The sequence below is a fragment of the Polyergus mexicanus genome, unplaced genomic scaffold (genome assembly GCF_030449975.1).
Source record: "Polyergus mexicanus isolate NDT 795.1 unplaced genomic scaffold, iyPolMexi1.0 SCAF_11, whole genome shotgun sequence".
Classification (NCBI taxonomy): Eukaryota; Metazoa; Arthropoda; class Insecta; order Hymenoptera; family Formicidae; genus Polyergus; species Polyergus mexicanus.
In genome coordinates this window covers 3,820,619-3,837,615 of record NW_027223331.1, presented here as the reverse complement: position 1 = coordinate 3,837,615, position 16,997 = coordinate 3,820,619, and the positions used below count along the sequence as shown (strand labels likewise).

Genomic DNA, 16,997 nt, shown 5'->3' with positions numbered 1-16,997 from the left:
TTCGCGACGATGCGGTGAATAGCTTTTATAGAAATTTATTGAAGTTTTTATGACAAAAGTAATCGCGGCGAAACAAAAGCTGAATGTGATCGTATGATTAAAAAAAAAAAAATGTTTACAGGAATTGTGCTATCTTGATCCAAAGAGCGAGACAGAGAGAGCATAAGAGAACATATAACTATAATTATAACAAAACTAGTCAGCCTTCGTAAATTAAAAAAAAAGCTTTATATATAAATATTTATTCTACATTATAATTAATATTGAAATGTAATGAGCGTTTAGAAAACTGAGTATTCCGCATAAACGAAAATTTACTCACCCGTGAAAGTTGACACAACAGTAAGATTTTCTTGGCTAAGAATTCTTAAAGGATGTTCTTCTTGATCGCTCTCAGGCAGAGGATTTTCACCCATACATAGCGCGATGTCCTCTTCAGTCACTTGTAAACACGAATCCTGCATAGGTACTGGTTCCAAATCTTCCACTTCAACAATCTCTAAAATCTCGTCCTCCGAGGATAACGAATGCCTCGAAGGTAGAACGATATCTTTATGCGACAGATTCAAACTTTCCATGGAGACTTCCCGGCTTACTCCGTTACTGAGTGGTTCGATCAACGGTAACGGCGGAGGTACGACGATTTCTTCATCGTCGTCTTCGTCATCCGGTAGATCTAGCTTCCCCTTTTCGACACTGTCATCCATCACCGGGCTCGCCGTCAAATCTAAACCTGAATCCGTATTTGACTTAACGTTAAGTAGATTCAGCTTGGCGCTCAATTTTTCGGTTATATCTTCGATCTCGTTCGCTTTCAAGCTATCGCTCTCCGCTGTAGACAATGATGTATCGTCGTCCTCCATCCCGCCGCAGGTTTTGAACTGCGTCAGTTCTTTAAACTGGCCGGAGGACTGACCGGAGGATATCTTGGAAGAGTCAAGTCGCGGCCCGGCGTGCTTTGTCCGCTGTATCTGCGACGATTGATTTTCGACCCATTTTCTAATCATGCTCTTCTTGTGACTATCCATGAAACCGTAACCGGAAGATGCATGCTGATGAGCGTGCAGTTGCAGCGCCGGTGCGCTGGTCAGCTGCATCGGCCCGTCGATCCACGTCTCTCGTTTGTGATGCGAATCTTTTAGCATATGTCTGGCCTCCGCGACCTTCGACTTAGAAATTCTCGGACCGTCTATCCACTGTTCGTCGGAGCCGCCGCTCGGCGCCGCTACCGGGATCTTGCTACCCGGTGAATCGTTGATTTTGGACACCGAGGGCGCGCTCTTGGACGAGGAATTCTTCCTAGCCGGACTCGCTTTCGGCGTCGCGCTGTGCGCCGGCGAGGTCTGCTTCGACGCGGTCTGCGTCAGCGTTTTTACCGTCTTGGATTTATGTGCCGGACTGCGTTCCTCGGGAACCTTGCTCGGCCTCTCGGCGGCGGAACCGCGGAGCACCCTGCCCATCGCGCAACGATTGTCGCCCGAATTCAAGCTGGGTATATAGACGGGCGGGTGTTCACCATCGGTGGCGTCGTCGGCGCTCGGACCGACGTAAATTACCGTGTCGGCGGATAGATCACTCGAGCTGGGATCACACTCGCTATTCTGCCGAGCCGCCTCCTCGCCGGAACTGCCACCGCTTCCGGTACCTTGCGTGCCGCCGCCGACGAACTTGATCTTCCGACGTCGCATCCGATGGATTCTCGACGCCAGTTGAACGGTAGTAAGCGTCTCCGTATAATGCTGGGCATTGGGAGATACATGAGCTATCATAGCCGCGTGGCAGGTCAAAGAGCCGAGGCATTCCTTGAGCAGTTGCGTCAACTTGTGTTCCTTGTACGGCAGATGCTTCTGGCCGTTAAAGATCGCGAGGAGAATGTTGCCCAGACCGGAGAGAGGAATTCCGCCCGAGGACTTGCCGCGGTCTGAATTTCCTAGATCCATCAGATGCAGCCGACTTCTGCCACCGGCAACTATGCAGTCAAGAAATATGTAGCGCTACTTTTGAATTTTATAACACGGAGCGAGAAAAACCCCACAGAATAACGAGATATCATGTACATATTTATACCGAAAGTCTGAAATAACGATGAAAAATCGGACGGTAAGCGGAATGCGTCATGATTCAAGAGAATTCGAGACGAAGATTTATTTACCTCCGCCCTTGCCGGCGACGCTATATTGATACACGTGCAATGTATAGAGCATATGCGCGTCGCCGTCCTCCCGTTGACGACCGGCGACCGCCGCATCGAGGTAGAAAGCCGCGCGTTCCGCCGTAGGCGCACGGAGCTCGCTGTGCTGCTGCAATTGAAGGGTACCGAACAGTGGATCGTCCCTGAGGTATACGGCTGGCGACTGTTCCGAATCTGGGAATAAAAGAACGGCCAATGGTTACGTAACGTTTACTTTGAATTTTCCCGAAGGAAGTGATACAGATTTTATATATGAAATATTCTTATATAATAATATTCGCATCTGTCGCGGATATAATTTTATTTTTATCACGTCGTTACGCATCAGAGATTCTTCGACACGTTCATGCGATAAAAGTTTTATCATATTACTAGCATTTTTTCTTATTTTATAGTAATACATATGTCTTTTCTAATGTAATATGACGTTCCATATATATTATATATGAGAAAGATATATATATATAAGGATATAAATATTTATATTATAAAATATAAATTCTTTCTCTAATCCGCCTTTTACTTTGTTACATTAACGGTATAATATGACGATATCTGTATATTTTGATTGTAAAAAATTGATAAAAGCCAAGCTCTCTATTTCCCTGCAAAAAGATACATCTCGCATCGTGCGCAAGATTTTATCTCGAATTCACGTAAATTCGCCAACATTCTCTTTATTCAATTCCATTATTTCACGGAAAAATAATATTCGCGAAGAACAGGACGAATGAGGCTCGAGATGCAGGTGCGCACTACTCGGGGCCGTAAATCGGTCGAAGCGGGGCTCGAGATATCCATGGGACGCCTCGTTCTAAATTACGACGTCGATAAAACGTCGGAAGATACGTCGCGGGAGATACCTACGTTTCGCTATCGCGCTTTATCACGCGTCCGTATACTATACGCGGCCGGGGACAGTCGGTCGTGGGCTTACATGCGAATAATCAACGTAATGCGAAATACAGCAGTAAATGGTGATCAGCGTAAAAGGGCAATTACGAGATCGACAGGGAAATACGGGCGCGTGGATCAGGCGATCGAATCAGGCAGTCTTCGTATTGTTGCTATTTAGCCGTGCAAATAAAACAGTCCGATCGTAAAAGAACGGACATAAAAAAGCAGTTAAAAGGATAGTTACTCGGATAAAAGAAATTTCGAAGAAAGCACTGCGAGCTATCAATTATTGCGAATTGGACACGCGGTGATAAACGTCGCGATCGCGTGTGCTGTTGCAAAATGCGTCGAATAAAAAATAAATAAAATTACAAGCTAGATGAAGTTTGATAGTAACAAAAGAATTTTGCAATATTGATCATATGCGTAGAATCAAGATAAATGCGTACTACAATAGATATAATCGATATTTATGTATATAAAAAGATCTTTTTCGAAAAAATGTCTCAAATCGCGAAATATATAAAATAAAGAAAAGGAAGATAATACTACGAATATCTCGCATGTATTGTATGCATTTACGTTGTTTTTCGCCCAGAGATATTTGAAATCGTATGCTCGGTGAGAGGAGGAATGGTTGGTAAATTGAAAAAGCAGACTAAGGATTTCTTCGCGTCGTTGTATCGGAATCCGGTAACTATCTGTGAGAATGTTGATAAAAAATTGCGATAGTGTATTCATGCGGATTTTCGATCGAGAAACGCCCGAATTATAATTGCGAGAGTTGCGAATGATAGTGCTATTACATTCTTGCCAGGATTATCTACTGTAATACCGCATGAAAATTTCAAGAAGTTGGAAATTAAAATATCGATTTTTTAAGTCCGAGCTATACAAAAACTTGTGTAACGTCAGAATTCAGATATAAGTACATCTCATAACACACGCACCGAGAAAAGTTTATCTAAAAGGTGACTGAAAAATTAACGTAAATATTGTTAAACTTTAACGCGTCGCCTTTGACAATATGCTCTTTTCGCATTAATGATGAGAGGTCTGTAAAAGGGTCCGGAACGGACGTACGAAATTTAATTCAAGTAATGCTTTTCGAGTACTTAGCTTTCTATCCAGCATTGTGTATTATATAATCCGTCTATCCGAAGTCATCTCTCGTCGTCGCTCTTACCGTCCACACGTATATTCTTTTACGCGTCCGCCTTTATGCACTCGGGACTCTACGACTGATACAGTTGGACGTCGTTCGCGTTTATACGGTGTTTAGATAACCCCACCCACGTTTGTAAATTGCCAATTAGCCTTTTACCGCCGCGAGCTCGTCTCGGCGCGCTCTTACCTCCGACACGAACGTCATAAAGGACGCCAAAGGAAGAACGTTATAGGATAAGGACGGGATGCGACGACATATGCCGCAGTTTATTTCCGCCCGGCCGTCTGCAACTTTTCACATCTGTTTCTGCCGGAAATCTTTTACCGTTCCTTTATGCCGCGCCGAGAAAATGGCCGCGAATCTCGCACCAAGCCCCGGAGAACAAGCTCCGCGCGAGCTTTCATCGAGTCATTGATTCACGATTGATTTCGACTATATCCGATATCATAGACGAGAGATACTGTAGTATGAGTCAGTTGTGCGTGCGACGAGGGTACAAGAAGCGCGCGCGAAAGCAGGAAATGGGAGTATCCTTACCAAAGCTCCCTTGATTTCCGTAATTTGCGAAGTCTCGGGAAAGCGACTTAATCGTAATGGATGTTCGATAATGAAATTCGACGAAGTGTACTGAGCACACGTACAGGAAAGAAGGAGAGAGAGAAGCGACATCGGAATATTCGCATAGATCGGCGATAATGCGCTCATTACATTTATTTAATTCCACAGATCCTGTATACCAAAACTTCTTAATAATAGAAGCGTGAAAACGAGCGCGATAGTACTTGGCGAGATTTTGTAAGAATCCGGATTAAGAGAGGTATTTAATATTTATGAGACGCGTGAAGTAGCCCGAATAAGTCCGCGGTTTCGTCGGCTTGTGCTGGCATTAAGACGCTGTAATTAAGTAAGGAGGAAAGTTAATAATTGTCGAGGTAGTAAAGTAAGGAGGAAAGTTGATAATTGTTAAAGTGGTAAGAAAGTACACTGCTTTATTGCATTTGATGTTGTAGTTTGAAATGAATTCTCTATAATGCCAATGTATTTTTTATTCTTACATTATGAAACTTTGAAATCTCTTTTTAACTTTTATTTTACAGATAAACATTTCTTTAGATTTTAGAGAAAAATAAAAAAAAGAGTAGACACACATTAATATAAATTAATTTCTTCAGAAAAGAAAAAAAAGGAAGTATATTATTAATTATTATATATAGTACATAATAATTATATATATAAATATCCATGCCATTTGTGTCACTCGATATATTTAAATATATGAAAGGTGGATTTATCGAAAAAATTGCGTTTTATCATTATTATATAATTCCGATACGATAATATATAATTACGATTTTATTATAAATTTTCCGATTCCTTGATTGAAAAGTGACATAAACGACTCCGAAACGAAGCTTAAACTTCACAACTGAAACATGAAACTCTGAAATTCACGACAGACTCCGAGGTAATAATAAGGACAGCCCGGTCGAGTCGACGTTATACGGATATACGCGTAGATATATATATATATATATATATATATATATACACTACTCACGTATAATAATTCACACAGATACGGTGCAGAGGCGGCGTAGCAATATCCATAAAAGGGACCGGAGGATGTAATATTACAGGCATCTGTACCCTGCGGTGTAAAAGTACCGCGAGGAAGGAGACGGCGAGTTTGCGATGTCGACGACTACGACGCGAAGCTCGCGACGGGGTAAAGGAAAAGCGAAATGCGGCATGAAAAAAAGCGATCTGCGAGCAAAGCCTAAAATGGACGCGATTCGACTTAGGGCAATTGTGAACGAACGAGTGTTCGCGTCGCGGGTGTTAAAAAAAAAAAAAATGCTTCCACACCCTATCTCTCTCTCTCTCTCTCTCTTTACCTCTATCTCTCCATCTCTTGAATAAATCGTTTTTCGACGCGTTTCGAATACAGTTTCCGAGCCCGGTCCCTTCGATCGTAACAGTTCTCATCGTCGCTGGGGCAGAAGGGCAGTAAAAGAAATCTGTTTCGCCTTTCCGGACGGTCGGCTGCGCCCCGGTACGCGACTTGTTTCCCGAGATCCGCAATATTTCTACGAGAAGTTTCTCGCCCCGAACACGCGTATCGTTATGAATCAGAGCCCTTCGGGACGGTCTTATCCGCTTGCATCGTTATTAAAGCCGGTCGACACTATGTAGGGATTTCTTGATGCGAAGTTGGGAGGTTATTAGATTATATTATTGATCGTCTTTTCTTATTTTCTGTAATATTTTAGAGCTAAAAATAGGGAGTTAAGTAGCTGAAATGCATTTGGCACACGGAAACATATTATAAGACTTTTAATGTTACATGAAATAACCTTCGTGTTTAATCATTTGCCGCACTTGATTATTTTTATTAAAAAGACAAAAAACTTTAATGATATTTCATCGAGCCACGACAAATTTGACATCACTTTTTTGAATATAATTAATTGAAGGAATTTTATGTAGAATTTGAGGACAGAATTATGCATGTAGCTCTTTCTCTGGAACAAGGTAATTTTGTCCTTTACGGTTTAATAACGCCTTACGGGTTCCTGACGGTTTAATATCCTGAAACACTTTCATTTCATGAACTCCAGAGAGAGAAAGAGAAGAGAGAGAGAGAGAGAGAGAGAGAGAGAGAGAGAGAGAGAGAGAGAGAGAGAGAGCGACATCACGGTCATTGACACGAGTTTCCTAAGGTCTTTTTTAGCACTTAGAATCTATATTATATAACATAATCTATAAGAGAAAGTGATCTTTATAATAGTTATGAAAATTGTTGCTTGCAATCGATCATGTTACTCGTCAATAGTTTACGACGAACGAAACATCTGTTATAGAAAAATACCAAGTATAAAGTGTGGATAAATAGATAACTGATGAAGAAAAATATAACATCGTCTGATAATATTCGAAAGATGATATATTCGGAAAAGTATATTTTACGTTAAAATATCATACATCACTCTCTCGAAGTATTCTTATTTCTCCGTTCACTTTTCGATATATAAGAGTGTATTATAGAGACCACACCGCGATCGACTTTTCCGGAAGTGTTGAGATTGATGTATCGACTGCAGCGGGACCTTTCCCTGTCCTTTCCTTTTATTTGCATGGAATATGATGCCGTTCGATTCGCAGGATACCCAATGTATCCATATACAATATCACGGGTGGGAGGGTGGGGAGGGGGGAGGGGGAGGAAAGGATTCTTTGGCGCTGAAGAAAAGGAGACGAAGGGAGAATAGAAGAAAATTAATGAACCCTCGAATCGCGTATTAAAGTAGATGCAATCGGCGTTTTCGTTGAAAGCGGCAAAGGACGAAGCCTGTATAGCTTGAGATATCTACATTTACCGAAATAAGTGTCACTAGAATCCCTCGAGACGTGGTGGACGAACAACGCGGATATGAGAGCGACGTGGAAAGGTTAACGAAAGTTCAACGGCGCCGACATCTCCTCTTAAGTGAAGGAGTCAGAATTAATGGACGAATTATATAGACGCCCGTTGCCGACAGACGACGTGCAAGAAACTCTAAAGAAATATTCTTTTTCTGAGAGATACGATTGATGCTTTCGAAAACGCATTTCCCGTAAATCACTTTTCGCTACGATGTGCTTGGGATGTTTGTTTTTTTAGTCGTTAAGTTTATTTTTTCACTGGAAAAAAGAAAATCGTGAAAACTATAATTTTAATTTTTAATGTGTTGCAAACTTTTTATCTTTCCTTTCGAAAAATTAATATTGTATCTGATACATTCATCTAAATTCACGTTCGCTTAGTACTTAATTAAATATTTTATTAAGAATGTATTTTCTGCTTTATTGCTTCTTCTTTGCTCACGTCGAGTCATTTTTGTTATATAAAAATAATACACACTCAAAAAAATTAAACAGTTTAATTTCTTTAGAGACTATATTCATTGAAATAATTTAGTATGTTTTTAACAGTTGCCAAATTCAACATGTATCCCTTTGTTCGTTAGGGGATAATTTGCTGCAAGACATTTTCGTAACTTTTATGAGGGGATCGACTGCCAGATCTACTTCGCAGCGAGCAATTAAAGAAAACCGTCGTCTTATGTACCGGATAGCTTCTGAGCGAACGGTGCCAGGCAATGGACCGTGGCCGACTTCCCCATGAGTTAGGAAAACTTATGGCCGTTTCGGAAACGATACGCTTTCCTCGCTCTACCACTGGCACTTTAACGGCACTCGTCTTTTGTGCTTGAGAGCGCACCGGCAAACCGCCGGTTATGATCACGATGATCTTAAGTCAGACAGTCGTACGTAGAGCTCTACGATTGAAAGAAAAAAAATTAATTTTAAATCATTAAAATTACAATTTAAAAAAAGTAAATTATACAAAGAAATTATAGATAAATTTATATTTAATTGTTAAGAAGATACGGTATAAATATGATATATATTATTTAACTAATATCAACATTTATTGATGACGATTAATATTAATATATATTTAATTTAATATTAAATTTATTAAAAGAATAAAAAGATATAAAAGTTGCATTTATACTACTTTAACATATATTTTCTTATGATGAATTGTGATTGTTGTTCATAGTCTTAAAAATTATTTCATCAAAATTCAGGATTCAATGTGGTGACTGATAATTTACCGAGCTGCTATACTTTGAGCTATCGAGTCGATGATGTGGTATCGCGGTTATTGATATCGCGAGTATTTCGATCGACGATTCGGTTAGCAATCAAACTGAGTATTAACAAACAGTTCGAGTAATCGGACATCCACGGAACGATAGTCGGCTTAGTGGTGAATCGTTCCGAACTATGGTTGATATTTTTCAGACCAGCTAGTATTGCCAGAAATTCGAAATTCTCTACAATATGATCCAGATCTGCGATAAAAGAATTTTAATTTAATACTGATCAAAATTCAACATTGATAAAAAGTTGACAAAATTTAATTATTGTTTGTGTCGTGTAAATATGAGAAAATATACAAAGTAATTAAACTTTACATTTATAAAAGCAATAATATATAACAGTATAATTAAAAAAGAAAAACAACTTTTTTCTTTAATATTTGAAATATTTATAATAAATTTTACATTTGATACGAAATTTTATTAAATTGTCATTAATACTGCAGCTAATTCTTATATGTATTAATATCTATTCCCGAATTCTCTATAAAACGAGTTTTATCAATTTCTAGAAAATGGATTTTTTTTTTTTTTTTTTTTTTTTTTTTTTTTTTTTTTTTTTTTGTTTGGAATAGATCGATCTCATGTTGAGTTGAATAGCGATTTTTCACATTTCGTTCAACAATAAGACATGATAGACAGAGAATTTGTTGCATTCTGTATGCAATGAAGAAAGCACGAAATGCAAAATGTATAGTAATCTTCTCTCATCTTCCTTTCTTTCTTTCAATTCGTAAGTTTTTTACACTTTTTTTCATTCGTTTCACTTGTATGTCATACACATTAAAAGCTGCCGACGTAGCGTTTCGACGTGTGGCATTTTGTTTCTTCACTATTATTCTCTACTTTCGTTCTTATCTCCGTGAGACCGATACGTGAGAGAAATATAAAACAGTAACGGGTGGTGAGAATTATCGCAAGCTTTCTCTCGCTACGAGTGGATAGAAACCGGCGGAAAATATCCTCGATTCTCTTCTTTTGCTTGCCACTCCGTTCGTTGATATGCATGACGGCCGATTAAAATGAATACGATTGGATGAAATCCTCTGTTCACCACATAGGGATCTGTATAAGGTGATTCAAAGTCTATCTCTTTCAATTTTCGAATAAACAATGGAACGTTGGTACTATTTTCATTGAAAAATTCATTGAAATCTTGATAAAAAGAATGGAGCATTTTTAATAATTTATATTGAATAAAATTAAAATTAATATTTTTACATAAATTAAAAGACTTGCTGTTAATAACAATGACATTAATAAAATATAAAAAAAATATCTATGGAAAATATTATGCGAAAAAATACTTATATCTAATTATATGCAATATAATAATTTATTTTTATTGCTCATTTTTATTTTGAAGTCTTAAGTTGATTTATTACAGGTTACAAGAAATCCATTATACTTTTAGCACTGTTATTATCAATGATATTGAACCATTGATGTTTCGGTGCAATCGTATATTTTAATATAGTGATAAATTATTTAAAAGGTAACTCTGAATCACCCTGTCTACCACTTTCCTACTCGGAAATTCCGGTTTATTTCGATCAACAGCTTATATATTAATATAAAAGCGAAGCGTCATGCTCGGAATTATTTTGCCGTTATATGAGGGAAAATTGTTTTTATGTAGGCGTCACGGGGATTAATATCGAGTTATAATATATTTACGCGAATGCATATTGCCGGTTCTTTTCTAGTATTATGCATCGTCGATCGATACATATTTATTGATATGTGTATTATCTCTTCTACAATGTTATTGTAAATTTGGTTCTATTGCATATAACTATCGAATATTACGAAATAATCAGAGACGTCGGTGGAACTATAATAATTTATAAATGTTCTTTAAAAGGATTCTCTGCAATAATAATCAAGTACGAATTTTTGTCTGTACAATTATTTTTTTTAAATGATGCCTAAAATGTAATATAAATTTATATTAAATATAATAAACTAGTAAATACGCTTTTAGTATCAATTCGAGCAACTCATCATTTACACATTAATAATTTATATGTGCGCTAATGGAAAGAAGTGCTCTGACATTTTTAATATTAATAGTGAGCATGCATATTTAAATTATAATGAAGGCTTTATTTAGACAATATGTATGTAACGGCCAATATGTAAATCGATAGAGAGAACCAAGTTACTCACTTATGAATGCATTCATTTATTAACAGCCGATGCGAGGAAATAACTATTCTAGTTTTAAGCCCGGTTAAGTATTAAATATTTCACCGCAAGTTGCCTCTATTATTGTATTAGGGCGTTAATTAAATATTCCATTGCATACAGTTAGAAATAACAAAGATAAACCTTCGTTCGGAGACACTCTCCCCCTTTCGTCAGAGGTACCCGCGTAAGATCCAGACGTCGAAAACTTTAAATAATTACCGGGCGGGATTATCAAGTTTCCTGGGGAAAACGCGAACTCTTGGAGGGTGCTGCTATACTCGACTTAAATCTTGAGCGCAGAACGCGCTGGTTGCAGCATCCGGCAGTGGCGTAACTAATGTCCTTGCAAACTGAAAAGATGTAGAAAAGACAACGAGAAAAAGAAAAGAAGAAAAGAAAAAAGCCAGAGCAACAAGATAAAGAAAAGTAAGATAAAATAAGAATAAAGATATGCATACGAGAAAAGAGTAAAAGATTAGAACTGATTATCTGCATGTATTTTCTATTCTATTTTTTATGTACATTATCATATTATTATTTAAAATGATTACAAAAATGAAAGATTGAAGGGTAGATTAATTTTTTATCACAGATGAATAGTTAAAGAGCCTATGAATCTCTTTGTTAATAGGCCTTTCAAAAATTCGTTACGCCATTGAGAGTTTCGGTTGAAATAAGATCCGGAGGAAGAAAGAGAGAAGAAAAGTAAAGGATGGACGAAGGGGGAAGGATAGATTTACGAAGTCAAGATAGTTCTCTATAGATACGAGTTAATTATTTAATAAGCTGGAAAATTAATTCCATCGCATTTTAATTAGTCCGTAATTCCCGAGAAAGCGGAAAGCTGCTTGGCATGGTCGTTAAGCCAGTATTCAAACGACTCGTTCAATGTGAGTTTTACGCGAAATGTCGCGCATCGCACATACTCAAGGAAGATTCGGTTATACTAATAAACATCTTTAATTTCCGTGAATGCAAAATGCCCAGGAGTGTCTCGCAACATGGCAGAAAATTATATTTTAGCGTATATGTTCGAAACTATATGGCGAATTTTTATATTTACAATTTCAAAATTTGTGAAAATTTAAGTCCTAGACATTGAGAATATATTAATATCTTCTCATTGATCAATATTTATAAAGAGAATGAGAAAGAGAAATTTTGAAAATTTATAATGTCTGATTACAAACATTTATTTGAATCATACATTCAGTTCATTAAATTAAATTATAACTCGTGTGATGTCCAATATCAGAGAAATATTACGCGAATTTATATATCCTATTTGTGGAGCAAGAAGGAAGATATTCTAGAGCAGACAGTCCCGTTAATTTTCAGGGCAATGTCCTTGACGATCATTCCCACAAGTACACTATAGCAGTCCACCCTCCAAAGAAACGACTCTTTATTAGTCCAGCGAGTCCTTGATGATTCCTCGAGATGACATAAAAAGAAACAGATAACAAAAGTAATAAAGAGAGAAAGAGAGAGAGAGAGAGAGAGAGAGTTGTTAAAAGGGAAGGGGGATAGCGGTCAACATGAAATAGATGGAGGAAATAATCCCGTCTTTCAATTTTACGGACCAAATCGTCCACATGGCCGTCCGTAAAGACGAAATCAAATTGCAGCCAATACCGAGTCTCGTTCTACTTTCCAAATTCTCCGCGCATCATTGTCGATCGAGAGAAGACAATTTCGACGTTTCGTACTTTCGAGCATCGGCCGTACGATCGGTTTTCGTCGATTCGAAGACGTCGGTGATCAAGTCGGAACGAGTGCGCGTATCAGGCAAATGGAACGTGCGAGCTATTGCAATTTCCGTGGAGAATTCTATACGCGACGTGGCTCCGGTCCGGCCGTGCTTCGTCTTTAAACTCGATTATAGCCATGAAATGTTCGTATTTTCGTGGGGATATTCTTGACCGTTCTCCTGACGATCCTCCAGAGAACGAGGAATATAAAGGAATATTTTTTTATTTAGCATCGTCTCGTAGAAGCTTGGATCTCAAAAAGTATCGTATAATAAAAAATAAAATTTATGCAATCTTATACAATATTCATAATATTTTTTAATCTACTAATTTATATGAAAATTTTCAATGTATTATATGTGTACATGCAATCAGAATTTGTCTTTACTATTTCGACGCTGACTGCGATCGAAACACAAATAATATTAATCTATAATTATATTCGTCGCGGCGCGTATTAATCCTGATTATATGAGAATCATTGTGAGTTTAGATGCGATTAGAAACCATGATCTGAAAATCTGTGGAATTATTGCGCGAGTATTAATACAATGGATATAATACTGCATCGGTGGCGACTGCACATAATTCGTCTAGCGTTGCTGCCCTTCTACGGCATTAATTAATCTAAACAATTATATCTAGCCGCATTGTTCGAAACATCGAATTAATTGCGGGAAATGCCGAACCCTCCTTTCACGAGACAGCTAAAACGCTCGAGATAGTTCCGCGCTTCTGAATGTTAGAGCAGATTAGGTTTTGTCCGTGAAAGAGATTCTTGCATCTCCCATCTTCTCTCTTAAAAAGAAGGATGGTTTTAAACAAATGATTAAGGCAAATTTCTTCGAGAAATCAAAATACGATTTAATCAGATAAAAGATCTATTAATAACATTATACGAAGCGCTATATTGATCGAATAATGATTAATGAATATTTTTTTAGTGCTTTTATAATTTTATATATGTCCTATTAAATTAAGCATCGGTCGATAAAAATTTAATTTATTGATTTTCTGGTAATTTTGTATAAGCCGTGATAGGAATTTCTTATTTTCTTTCAAGAAGTAAGAACAAGTGTTCGTATAATCGAATTCTAGCGAATATATATATACGCCATTTGTAGTAGATTGGCGCTAAGTAGATAACTTTAATTAGGAACGAAGAAATGTGAGGAAAAAGTTTATTCTCTTTCACGCTAGGATACTTCGCGACTAATTGAAAGATTACTTACCGTTCGCGTGCGCTGCAAGTAGGTCTCTCAGTTGCTGCTGACCGGTGGTCAATTCGACGCAGCTCACCCTGACGCTAAATCTAGCGCCGGTTCTCTGTCGTTGTTCAGAAATTCCGCGGAAGAGCCACGCAATGGCGCAAGGAATTGCGCCCAGTGTATGACCAGCTTCCGGAGTTCCCAACATAGTGTGAGACTTGCCTGAATAAGAGCAAAGAAAATGCTTGTATTAAGCATTGCGAGAAAATACTTGCTGATTACGGACAATGTAAACGCGGGATTACATCATAGAGAGCAGAAATGTTCAGCGCTTAAGCGTGCAATGTAAATGCAAATGGCGTAGATGAATATTATTCACCGCTATATTTGAATTAATTATAACTAGTTTACATACGGTACATTGTCCACTTATACTGTTTATTCTATGAAACTCACGTGTGCGATTTAAATATTTTTCGATTTATATGTATATATATATATATATAATTTTTGAATTTTTTCTTCTATATTTATAGTTAATATGATTTCTAATTAAAAACTATCGAGACAAAATATTTAAAAATGTCATAATAGTTGGACATTGGTTTTTTTTATCGAGAAAAACGCGCGATAACGGGTTAAAGTTAATATTTTGAATAATTCTTGCCAGACTGACGGATTTATTGCCGTAGGGATCGTATTAACGCCCGTAACCGCCTGTGCAACCGGTATGTGGACAAGCTTTATTGTTGATTGGCATAATCGCGATTTTCCCCCTTCGCGTGTCGCGACGAATCAATTCACATGGACGAGTTCGAAAATCCCGTTTATGTACATGGCTGGCGTGCGAGTCGGATGGGTGCAATAATTGCGATGCCAGATTTGCGGTCGGGTCCGAGTGAGCCGCTTAATTTGTTTACTATTTAGTGAACGACAATATAACGGCTAGAATGACAACCGAGGATTATGCGGAAATAGACGAATGATAAAACTATCGATCGATTATTTTGCTTTTCCGGTGAAACGGCGCAAAATAAATATTAAAATTAATTTATTAGCAACAATAACGAAATATAATTTGCGGAAAAATGATCCGGTTATATATTTAATGGCGATTTTAGCTGAATTAATTAGATTTTAGATGAATTACGATAACGACGTATACTTTGCGAAACCTTCGGCGCAAAAGTTTCGGCGAAATTGAAAACCGAGTTCAAACGCTCTTCTATTGACAGATAAATAAAAGAGCTCTTATTAAAATCATAAAATAGTCCGACGAGAGAGCGGAGGCGACTTATGGCAGAGGGGGATTACGATACGGAAGGACGAGAGGTTGAAGCGAAAGGCGTAAGATCCAGGCGAAGGGAGGCCCTGGCCGGCAACGGTGGAATAATGGAAAAGCAGCAGCCGCCGTTGAATCTTAAATGTTATTTAATTGTCTTAATGTAGGACGGTGAATTATGTTGTTATTTAATTAGAAACACGGCGAAAGAGAGGGTCGAGACATCTTATCGGTAAGGGACCGCATCTCGAGAACTTTTCTCAATAGCTGATTTCGCTTCGGAGTATTCGCGCTTCGTCGGAAAGATTCGAATACTCGAACCGCAAAAATTCCGCAAGAATTTGCGCTATGCCGCCGCGAGATTCGCGGGGCCACTGACGATGAGGCAGAAAAACGATAGCGAATAGCCGCTGCATTCTCAGACCATCGGTACGATGCTTTCTCGTAGAGATACTTTTGAAACGAATAAGAATGATAATTAAAATTCCACACGAGAATCTTGTTATATGAGAAAAATGTCAAGATCAATATTAGATTATGGTAGATTGTGTGTTTATTGTAGTTTTCGCATACTTACTCATATTATATTTTTTTTCTGATAATGGGAAAACGATTTTTTTCGAACAAAAAAAAAAAAAGAAATCTGTATGAAAATATTTTATTCTACATTTTAGACTTGCATTTGCACGAGGAATCATCTCCATTTCACTTCGTGTTACGATTCCCGATATACCCCGCATAATTAATTATAAAAGAAATTTAATATATATATATATATATATATATATATATATATATATATATATATATATATATATACATGTATATATGCATTGTTTCTCATACCGATATTACAAATTTATATACACGAAATTAGCAAGAACCGAATAAACCCTTTCGCGATTATGTAGAACAGAACCGAGAGAGAAGCGCGTGGTTCCTTTGACTGAATCGCTTACTAAGGTTATCATTGTCAAGCGCCGTTTTTGAAAAAGGTACGAGAGGGAAGTCTCGGTGCATCGAGCACGCGTGCTTCTTCCCCTCGTTGTTGCATAATCCACTTTGACGGTCCTTCCGCGATCTCAAAGGGTTCGACGAGGTGTCCGTCGCGCGGGGGTAATTAGGAACGCGCTACAAAGTACAAACGGGCCCATTGTCGTCGCTGTATCTATATGCGCTACAACTCTCTACTATCTACTCGCCCTCTATCCTTTCGCAAGAAACAAGTCCTGTTGCTTTGAGAGCGCAAATCTCTCTGTCTCCCTCTCTTCCTCTTCTCTCTCTCTCTCTCTCTCTCTCTCTCTCTCTCTTTTTCTTTCTCTCTCATTTCTCGCCCTTCTTTCTCGGCACTGCCTCGCTTATCCTCTGTAGTCCTTTTTCCCTCGTAGTTTCTCCGCATACAATTTTTCAGACCGCGAATGACAGATGTGTACGCGAGCGAGATGCAATTAATTGCATCGACATATGCATCACACGTGCGAAATAAAAAACAGCATATTCTGGACATTATTTTAAATATAGTCGGTCTCATTGGATTGCCTTTATCTTTCGTATTTTTTCCTTCCTTTTCTCGCATATTCATGCAAATCTGGCCTTTCCCT

The 16,997-nt window shown here is 38.0% G+C and overlaps 1 protein-coding gene and 1 long non-coding RNA gene across 5 annotated transcripts in view; one reads left to right on the top strand and one right to left on the bottom strand.

Annotated features, from left to right (window-relative positions):
* The window catches only part of LOC138937728 (kinesin-like protein KIF26A), a 317,690-nt gene that overhangs the window by 6,012 nt on the left and 294,681 nt on the right, over positions 1–16,997 (bottom strand). For all 4 annotated transcript variants that reach the window (XR_011447562.1, XM_070304263.1, XM_070304264.1 and 1 more), the window contains exons 10-12: positions 14,139–14,336; positions 2,153–2,365; positions 323–1,969 (exon numbers count right to left, since the gene is read on the bottom strand). Coding sequence is in view for 3 of the 4 variants with exons in the window: in XM_070304263.1 (XP_070160364.1) it covers positions 323–1,969; positions 2,153–2,365; positions 14,139–14,336 (2,058 nt within the window). In the remaining variant the exon portion in view is untranslated. The remainder of the gene's footprint in view (positions 1–322; positions 1,970–2,152; positions 2,366–14,138; positions 14,337–16,997) is intronic.
* Positions 1–16,997, top strand: part of LOC138937734 (uncharacterized) — a 272,331-nt gene that overhangs the window by 68,471 nt on the left and 186,863 nt on the right. The window lies entirely within an intron of this gene.